The sequence below is a fragment of the Fulmarus glacialis genome, unplaced genomic scaffold (assembly GCF_000690835.1).
Source record: "Fulmarus glacialis isolate BGI_N327 unplaced genomic scaffold, ASM69083v1 scaffold18291, whole genome shotgun sequence".
Lineage (NCBI taxonomy): Eukaryota > Metazoa > Chordata > Aves > Procellariiformes > Procellariidae > Fulmarus > Fulmarus glacialis.
The window spans coordinates 35,936-46,606 of NW_009194890.1; the positions used below are offsets into that span (position 1 = coordinate 35,936).

The following is a 10,671-nucleotide window of genomic DNA, read 5'->3' on the forward strand; positions in this document are numbered from 1 at the left end:
GGGGGGAGTAAAATAAAAAAGAGCTCGTTAAGTCTCATACAGATTTCAGATCAAATTTTTATCCTGTTTCACTTTGGAAATCTCTTGAACAAGCTCAGCGCTTCAAAGCTGAGGCTGCAAATCTCCCAGGGAAGGTTCCTGTGTTTAATAAGCTGTTTTGACTGGAATTCAAAGAGAAAGTAAAGATTTCTGTTGGCCTAGCTAATGTGGCCCAGACCTGTAACCCCATATCTGACCAGACAAAAATGTGTACTCTGTTAAAAATTGGAAATAGAATCGCTCTGCTTCCCCTGAAGTCAATAGCAAAAAGTCTCATCATCTCTAATGGAAATACCTGTGACTAATTTTGTTTGGAAAGAAGATGCTGGCAGGTGGTGCCAGAACACCAACATAACAAACCTGTAAGCTATATAGTGGCTCAGCTACTGGGCAAAATAGCTTCCAGTTTACTCTCTTCAACCATTCCACCACAAAATTAACCCTTGAAGGGCTTTGTATCCTAAGAGCATGCTGAATGCTGACAAGCAGGGAAGCACAGAGCAACTGAAATACTATTAACATGATGCAATGCTTATAATTAACTTATAATAAGATGGAGCCATGACTCATGCGATTCAGACTTTCTTGAATGACCTGAGTGAAATGTTAGCGGTTTCTGAGGACCCTGTCAAGGTTCCCTGGTGCCTCATCTCCAAGGCCTTTAAGCACGAGGCTGCACGTCACCCCTGTTAACTGCACCAGAAGTCCTGGAAACAGAGGATCAGTCCTTCCTACCATCACCGCAGTGAGACATGTACTCATACCTTGGTGCTCACACTTCCCATCCTAGGGCACACAGATACAAAAATAAATACAGCATCAAAACAGTGAATGTCTCCAGAGGATTTCACTAAATGAAAAATGAAATGTAACCCTAGCAGAGACCCCTTTGCTCTGACAGGTCTTGTTTTCTTTAAGTTTTGTTTTTCTTCCTCTAACACAAATGTGATCCATCATCTGCCCAAATTCAAACCTGATGTAGACTTTCAAAAACTGCTTCCAGCTAACTGTGGTCCTCAAATGACAGTCGATCCTTTCCCTTCTATTCTTGTTAATGTCTCTACTCATCAAACTTTCCCTCACAATTAAATTCCCGTATTTGAAAGTTAAAGTGACAGAAGTGAAAAGCCCTGACTGAAGAAAGCATTAGTCCTCACATTTCTGCCAGTGTGGATAGGAACATATATGCCCTTTGCAGGTGGAAGATCCGCACCACCTGCAAAGTTTCCAAAATCCACCTGTTTTGATTAGTATGGTTTGCGTGCAGCAGGCCAGAGAGAGTAAAATATAGGGCTTTCATTTCCCCTTTGATTTCAGCACTTCTTTTCCACTAACTGCCCTGTTTCCTGATTCATCTACATCAAAGTTAGCAAAATAAAAAGACTCCTGGAAGCCTACAAACCAGTAGATAAAGCAGCTGAGGTTGATCAATTTGCTAAGATCAGAAGGACTAGTTGCAATTTTCAAAGGACTGGGTAGTATACATGCTTATTTTTACAGCAAACTCAACAGTTATCCCAGGATTTCAAAACTCCTCATTAAAAAAACAGTTCTTTCAATTTTCCAGTAGGTATTACTACTAGTGCTGGTTAGAAAATACATTTTTCCCACCTTGGAACATAATGACGGCAATGATTCAAATACAGAAAAATGCTGAATTTTCAATACAGAAAATACACAAAATACAGAAAATACACAAATACTGTCAAATACAGAAAGTAGCTGAATTTAAATCTAGACTCTCACAGCTCCCGTGAAGCATCATGGTCTCCTCACTAGGGAAGCAAACGAAGTACACCATCTGAAACCAAGTCCTGCCAGAAATTTCAGACAATAGGGCAGAATCAGCCCAAGAAACAAGTCAGTTTTAGCTCTTGTGTTGTTCTGCAGCAGCATTCAAAAAGAAATGTTCTGAGTTAAGTGCAGTTCCTTAGTCTACAGACAGGCAAAATTCTCTATTGAAAGCTCATATCTTCTGTAGTTTGGGCTTTTTTTCTTGTCAAAGACAGTCCTATTTCAAAAAAGATTTTGATAAAAACCTTCAGACAATTAGCTACCTATAATAACAGATAAAAAACTCTACCATTAGGACAACTGAGACACAGAAATAAGTAGTGGTTGTAGATTAACTTTGTGGTAGACCTGTGGGCTACATCTCCAGCATTTGCCCTGAGCAGCTGCCAATGATCAGTTTGATCCTGATCTCTTGATTCCAAGATTGGCATAAAAATAAATATTTTGGCCAGTGGAATCTACTTCAATCTAGTTCAGAAATTTTCTCTCCGTTCCTTCATAACATGACATTATCAAAAGCAAGCAAACCAAAGGGATATAATCTAAATCTCCCTTAAATTTGAGTAACACAGGAGCAGCTTATATCCAAGTTAAACACAGTATAAAATGAAGTAAGTGGAATCAGAATCTAGCAAAAGATGCAAAAGTAGAAAAACTACCAACACAAGAAATTTTTCATAGGGTTATTTAGTTTTTGTGTTGGAGATCAGGGAATACCAAGGTGCTAAGACAATGTCAACGCCCTGCTGGGGCAGTGATTCTTTCCCCGTGTGTTTGCGCAGTGCCTGGAACAAGGGAGTTCCAGTCTCAGCTCAAGTCTATAGTCATTAAAGCAATGGTAGTGCTAAGAGTTGTGTACCACCCTCTAGATAAGCAGTGTATGTGCTCCAAAGGGCTCACAGTTTAAGTGAAGAATGCAAAGCATGGGAGGAAGACCGAGGTGCAGAAATCTGAACAAGGTCACATTCTGCCAAGAACTGAATCAAGGTTTCCTCAGTCCCCATTTAGTGCTTCAAATGGAGGGCCACGTATCTTCTCTCTCAAGGACAGAATCATAAGCATAAAAGGCATGCCTTTGATGCACTGACAAATCGCCTGCCATCAGATGGTTGTTTACCTCATAAAAACATTACATCTCTCATAAAAGTGGGTTTCGCGGTTAAATAATAGGACTAAATCATATCTTAGCTTGCATTGAATAGTGACTATATGAAACGTAGAGCTCAAAAAGTAGCTGAACTTCAAAAGACTGGGCTTGAGTGATACAATAACTGAAGGACAATTGCAGGACAATTGTTTCTCCAATGTCGGACAAGCTTTAATGTAAATAAAAATATAGAATAAAGATTTCTACTACTTACCAGCACACTGATTGTTTTCATCCAACTGGTAACCAAATCGACAGATCAGAGGTCTTGTAACAGTAGGGTAATTAGGAACGGGGCCTGGTGCTTGGGGCGGTGGATAAATATTTGAATAAGGATTCAGATATGGTGACCGATATACTGGGTTTGTTCGCGGTACGCATAAATAGCCACCATTCTGGTTGACACACACCATATCTCCTCTGCAGGCCTCAGGAATAGTCCGACATTCATCAATATCTGGAAGGAAATTGCAGAAGTTAAATGAGTGAGGGCTTCTTAATGGGACCTATCCAAAAAATAGTTAACATGTTTTTCTCAAACTTTGCTAAAAAATTTAATACTCTCTTTGAACGGAAAAGCTAATCCTTCCTTGTGGAACCTCACTTTGAAGTTAGATCCTACTAAAGCAGGAAACATCCCATATATTCAATATATCCTGTGTTTTACTTGTTTTACTTCACTATTAGAGGGTAGAGGGAGAGGGGAAAGCCTGCTTTGTTATTCTATATGTGTTTGGTTTAAACACTGATTTACACATGGCTACAGCATGCTACCGCCTGTTCCTGCTGGAGGGTCTGTCCAAACCACAACATGCAGATCAGGATTTCAAACACTGGTGGTTTGGTTTGCCCAGCTGTGAAACTTGGATCCTGATTTGGAACGCCTGAGCTCCCTCCCACAGAAAAAGTTAGGGATGTTCAGATCTGGGGATGTGGTTCAGGCCTCTTTCTTGCTCTGACTGAGATCGTTGCTGAATTAAATTTAGAAAGGTACAAATGGTTTAGCCAAACTGAGCATTTGCTTGGCTCTCGGAGCTCAGAAGCAGTAGGTTGCTATGACAGGGCAAGCAATCTGTTGCTGTTTTTTCCCTTACTGTCTGAGTGACTTTAATGCACGCAGAAGATGCTGCCCTGGAGACTGAATGCCATTGATAAAAAGATGCTATAGGGCAAAGTGTGTGTTTCCCTATATTGCCTCAACAATTTACTTGGAGCAGTGGTAGACTTTATCTGAGCCTCCAGGTGGAGGCTGCCAACAAAGATAGTAAATAGTCTGGAGGAGAAAGAGGAGGGTAAACAACCCTTGTCATTTGGCAACTAGACTGGGCTCCCAAACTCATCTCAATGCATCACAGCTATTTGAGAAGCACTGATGGCCAATTAGTATATCAACAACGTCAAAGATCATTATCTACTTGTGGTATGTAAATACACACACATATTTATATATATACATATATATTTTTGTATATAGATGTACACAAACACACATATTTGTCACACAGCAAGAACTTTTCAACTAAAACATACTAACAGCAGCACAATGTTAACTCAATAAAGTCAGGATTTCTTAACACCAATTTAAATGTATTGATTTAATTAAAGTCCTACCTAAGCACTGCCCAGAGGCACGGTCCAGGTCAAACCCATTAGTGCATTGTTGCTAAAAGGAGAAAACAAAGGACACTCAGTGACTGTGAAATGAGAGGGTTGCAGAGTCAAATGCTCCTCTGGCTTATTATGCTTAGTACAGTTGTTCAGCACTATACAGTACACCAAAATAAAGTCCCTTCCCCAAAGGACAGTCAGCAAGGCATGAACTGGAGACCTCAGCACATATTCCAGCCCCTTAACTCAGAAGTAGTTCCCTCAGGTGATGACGATGTCAGGCTCTTCATCTCCCCAGGAGTAACCAACACATGATGTGCGATGGGCTCCATACCAGTTGTTAACACAGAAGTACATTCTTCTATTTTGGGGTCTTGTTTTTGCCAGAACAGGGGGGCTCAGGCAAAAGGTACTAGCTAACTTCTCTAATAGGCTCTAAGACGCCACATATAGACAATTCAGCACATATGTCTCGACATGTTAGCCATCTGACTGAATTGCAGCCATAGTTAAAACATAACAAGCTTAATAAAAGCAAGGCTTTTACTTTACACCAAACCTTTTGATTCTTAGAGGATAAATCTTTACAATGACACATGTTCTAGACTTGCAAGGTTACTTCTTCCTTCCTATCCTACAGTGCTGGTCTTTATCAGGGCTGCATCCTGGAGTCTTCAGCACCTCATCAGTGACCTCAGCAGTTCTAAACCAGTGACAGTCCTGGTGATGGTTGTGTCAAAGCCCATTAAAATGATTCCCTGCTCTCCCTAGTTTTCGACTGGGCCTCCAGCTATTCAGCAACGGGACAAGCAGTTTCCACAAGCACAGGATCTTGCCAGCTAATAGGTTACACTAAGGAATGTAAGCAAGAGATATCCAGAAAATAGGAATCACTGAAGTAACCAGAGGGTGGAGGGACAAAGTGTGTTCAAGATTCTTCCTTTTCTATTGTGACAATGAATGATAAAGACACTTATTTTTGGACTTTGTGGAAGAAATCAGTGGGAGAATAAAGTACTCGGTTCATATTTGGAAAAGTAGTAAGTTGTAGGTGGGAGACAAGGGCTGAGCTGGATAAGTCATTGCAGGGCCATTGCAGGAACTAGGGAGGGGACATGAAGTGAAACACATGGCACTATTTGGACTGCACCTGACACTTGCACACATGAATACACAAAACCACTACTCGAAGTGTCAAACAACTATGAAGGAATTCTGCCTTGATTTATTTTGGCATTCTGAGATGTTTTGGTACCATGCTGTGGAAAGCCAAGATATTCTGATGGGAGAATGTATAATCAGCCTCGTTTTAAAGAATGTACGTACTCTACTTTCTGTTCTCTTTTCTGTGCTGTGGTGTATACGCTACACCTAGTTAGCAGGAAAAGTTAAGATAGTTTTTAACGAAATTATTTTCTTTTAGACAGTAAACGATGACTCAGAAACACTGAAACTAGTGTAGAACTGGTTTCAACAACTTCCTAGAACTTTACTTTAGAAAAGATTCCAGTATTATTGAAATGACCAGTTTCAATGTCTTCAGAAAGAATTTGTTGCTATCATCTTGGTTTCAACCTGCTTTTTGCTTAGACTTCAAAATTAATTCACGGTACAAGATGTTTTTATAAAAATAACCATGGAAACAATATTTTTTAAATTATAAACAAACCCTTAAAGACATCTCAAAAATTCTCCAGGGGCATGAAAAGCATTTCCCATACAGATCCAATGTTCACAAAAATATCAATAAGCATGCCATGTGCAGGAAATTTTCAATTTTCAATAGAAAAAAACGAACTACATTTCAGAGCCTTTTGGCAAAGGTATTTAGAAACACAGCTCTGGACACTGAGCATATCTGGATTACCAACTAGGAATTCAAACGTAACATGCCTTTGGGAACTGTTTTTCCTAATTTAAAGTCCACTTGGAGCCCAAGAACACAAAGAACTAATGCTTCTCCTATTTCAAGAACTGGACTGCTTTACTTCCACCCACCCTCAAAAGCCCTGCCTCTTGAACAAAAATGGTTTCAGGCATAAATTAAAATGAAAACTAAGATGCAGTCATTCAGGATCACAGTCCAAAATTAAACAGTCTTAAGACAAGATCCTGCTATACACAGAAAATACCTATTTATATGAATAAGTTTTCCAAACGTGGATGTTCCCCACCACAGAACTGAGCTGGGCCTGCTCTCGTGGGATGGCTTTTCCTACTTCCTTTTCCAGAAGTGTTCAGTTCAGAGGCAGAATCAGGTTTTCAGTGAGGTCCAGGTTTCTACAAGGATATTTTGCTGAGCTGGCAAGGATGAGTCAATAAGCTCAGTCCATGTTCAAGTCCAGAATCCTGCTGGCTCCACGTTCTCCCCTCTAAACCCTTAGACCACACAGCTTCCTCTTCATGTAAACCCCAGACCACAGAGCTTCCTATTCACCTGCTAGCCAGTTAGGTCTCATGCCATATAGCGCTTCAGCACAAAACAGTACATAGATCTCTGCGTGCACCTCTCACCTGTGCTTTTCCAGGGCTCGAAAGGCAGACGGCCAGTGTGAAAGCAGTCAGTATCCTGTAATGTGCATAGAAAATAGGCTGAAAACCTTCTGATATCCAGGCTCATTATACAGAATTAAATACACATGGACAAATCAATTTCTAGTGGCACTTCAGTGTATTCCACAAAGATTTGCTAACATGAATTTGGCCTCTGAAGAGGGAGTAATAAAACCGTGGGCCAGATTCAGATCTCAGAGTCACTGATTTTACTATGGTTTTATGCAAATGGGATCAGAATAAGACCGAACATGTCTATTAACTAATCTATTTTTTATGATACCCCATGCAGCAGCTGCTTAATGAACAAGTGTGTAATAATCAGTAAAGTATTTTTGCCCCTCTCTGACACATTTCTTTTGAGAATATCAAAGTTTTTCTTGCACATTATGCACATTTTACAGATGGGTAAACCAGAGCACAGGCCTTGCCTAAGCTCACAGCGCAACGCATTGGCAGGGCTGCAGACATGTCATGCAGGAGGTCCTGAATCCAAGCCAGTTGCTCTAACCACTAAACCGCATTTCATCCCCAGAAGACTATATTTGAGATTAATCCATTTTCTTAGGGCCAGATTCTGTCCCTTTACTCAGTCTTGAGTAATACGTTGCTCTGCAAGTAGACACAAACTGCCAGGTCATCAGTTACTAGAAGCTGCTATCTTCAATGGAGCCTTCCCCAGTTATATCCCCTTATCATCTAGTGGGACCTACTGGGTCTCTTCACTGCAACTGAAAGAAGAGGATCCCTCGGTAACAGAGCTCCACGGCTGTATTCGGAACTCCTTACCTGGAGCATGAAAATCCAGGTCAACTAAACTCCCACCCCCAAGCATTTACCAAAACACAGAAAGCCAGGAAAGGACAGTAAGAATTTTTTTTTTTCTATGTACTATGGATTTCAGTGCTTTGCCACTGCCTTATATAAAATTTCTTCTCAATACAATTAGACCCACATCTTGCTTATCTTGGATTCTAGTTCTGAACGGCAATTGTATACAATACGTTCCCACAAAACCAGTACAGGAAGCAAGGGATATTTTAGGTAGCCTTAGTTCTGCTACCCAAGCAAGCTGCCAACTTTCTCTCTTAGAGCTGTCTCTGATTTCCAGTGCAAACTGAGTTGCTGAACAAGACCTACAAATGCATCAGACAAAACCACACACCAACAGTGACCAACACATTTGAACAAATTTGTTTTAAAAGAGGAGACAGACACAAGCTCTGAAAAGTAAACATAAACCCTAAAATGGTTGTTCCTAGTGCCGCAGAATCAGATCGTCCTTCTTGGCAGCTTTTGAGTGACAAGGAAAGGCAAATTCTGCACAGACTTTTCCTTAGAGTTGGATGCAAAGCATTCAAAATACAATATTACCCGTTTAGGCTTGCACTTGATGTATTGATTCCTCAAATCTTTTGAAGAGATTTTAAAGCATGCATTGGTATAGAGACTGCATACTCACTTTGCATATAGCAAGAACAGCACTAGAAGGAAATACAACAGGTTATAGCTGAACGTTAACATACCTAGCAACTGGGCTACGCTCTACATTATTGCAGAGAAGTGCATGCTAACAAAATCCCCTATAAAACTGGTCAGACAAAACTCATACGTTTCTAGACAGTCTTTAGTTTCTGTTGTTACATGATATATTCTTTCCTCTTGGTGGGGGGGTGACCTTACTGCCTCTGCCTGCAACCACCGTCTCAATTTGCTCATTACTTTAGATCTCAAATCCCCTCAAGAATTATTAACGGACAGGCAGCACAACCTATCAACACTATATTCAGCTGGTCACAGTAGCTTGCCCAGCAGGCAAAATATTTTAAACTAGTAATTAACTTCTGCAATAGTAACTAATTAGCTTCAAATCAGTCACTGTAGCCAGTGGGATCGTTTGCTGTCACAATTCAGCACTCCTGCGGATACTGGGGTTCCTAAAGCGCAGAGTGTAAGCAGAGATCAAGAAGGAACTCGTCAGAGACAGCACAGATTTAATAACAGACAGATCGTCCTTCCCCACCTCTGACCATTGAGATCCCGTCTCTTTGCAAATGGCTTTAGCAAGTGGATTGGCATACTGAATCCCTGCCGCAGATATTTTCCACAAGTAGGTTTCCCTTCAGTAAGTAAAGAAGTTTCATGCATACCACTTACCTTTTTAATCCTTGCATGTCCAAAACCGTTGGGGAAAGGTGGAAAAAAACCAGAGTCTGTGCTGATGAATAACTAGAAAGTTTTTCCAAACATTACCCTCTGCTAGCACTTCAGTTCCTCAGTCATTTATAGTCCAAAGAATGAAATAGCAAGTAATGGAGAAGTTCGGGAGCCGTCTGTACCTCCTCAGACACTGGAGAGAATACAGAGAGAGCACCTGGTTTTGCTTAGTTCTCTTCTGTAATTCAGCATTAAACCAATTGGAGGAGGAATGTTAAAAATGAACACTTCATTTTCTAAGTATGTTAAACAATGCAAATGGGGGCCTCAGCCTGGGACAGCTGGTTTAGATTACAAAGCTCACCAACTGGCTAGACTCCTCACAACAACCTCGAGGAGCCTGCCAGGATAAAACACTAACAGCTTGAAGGAAAGCCTCTCCCGCTGCAAACTTCACAGTTAAATGTGCCTCAGAGCAGCGAGCACCGTTATTGGACAGAAACCCTTATCGAGGGACTGGGGAAGGGAAGGGATTGTTTTCCTTGCTCTGAGAACAAAAAAAAGTTGGGCTTTTTAGAGGCCCTCTAGCCGGACGATCGTCCGGACGATGAATATGCAACACTCGCTGCTTTGTGCCAATGGCATACTGATGAAAGGTCTGACCCTCTGGGAGGTGAATAACTTGAATTCGTGATGATCGCAGCTACAGGAACTATATTGCTTGGGGATTATTTGAAAATAGGAATAAACAAATTAAACACTCAAAGGAAAACAAATGGCTTGTCTACAAACACTGGCCCTTTTTAACCTGACCCCACACTTAAGGGAGCAGTTTGTGAAATGAAGTATTTCTCAGGAAAGACATATCTTGCAGATCTCCAGTTATGATGGAAGACGAAGGAAATAAAGTACTTTTTCAGGTGGTTTTCAACTTTGTCACAGGTGGAGCTTTAGTAGGTCAAGCAGAACATTTATGAGATGTGAGAGGTAAGCAATCTGATGCTGCAAAGGTTATGCTAGATCCAAAGATGAACACTGAAATTAAATACAGGCATAGACATTAAATGAATACTTTGAATTTCTGTTGAGTCTTCCATTTGAGGAAACCCTTTATTCCTAAGGAACGTGAAATGTCCGACAGGATAAAAATCTATCATGCATCTCTCTGTAACAGATTGAGAAGCAGAGAAACAGAGCTGTTATAACAGATATTCATAAAACTGGCCTCTAAGCATGGACACCCAGCTTGAGATACAAAGATTGAGCTGCTTCAGAGTTGCTGAGCACCCACAAGTCATATCGGTGCCAATGGGAAGTGGAAGAGCTCTATACCTCACTAACTGGCTGTAATTGTCCAAATTACTTTTCAAAAA

General features: G+C 40.8%; 1 protein-coding gene across 1 annotated transcript in view; it reads right to left on the reverse strand.

Moving 5' to 3' along the window:
• FBLN5 (fibulin 5) overlaps nt 1-9,745 on the reverse strand; it is a gene marked incomplete at its 3' end in the record, with an annotated part of 44,656 nt that extends 34,911 nt beyond the window's left edge. The window contains exons 1-4 of the mRNA XM_009587925.1: nt 9,299-9,745; nt 7,103-7,157; nt 4,592-4,643; nt 3,195-3,437 (exon numbers count right to left, since the gene is read on the reverse strand). Coding sequence (XP_009586220.1) covers nt 3,195-3,437; nt 4,592-4,643; nt 7,103-7,157; nt 9,299-9,315 — 367 coding nt within the window. The remainder of the gene's footprint in view (nt 1-3,194; nt 3,438-4,591; nt 4,644-7,102; nt 7,158-9,298) is intronic.
• Between the last annotated feature and the right edge of the window lie 926 nt (nt 9,746-10,671).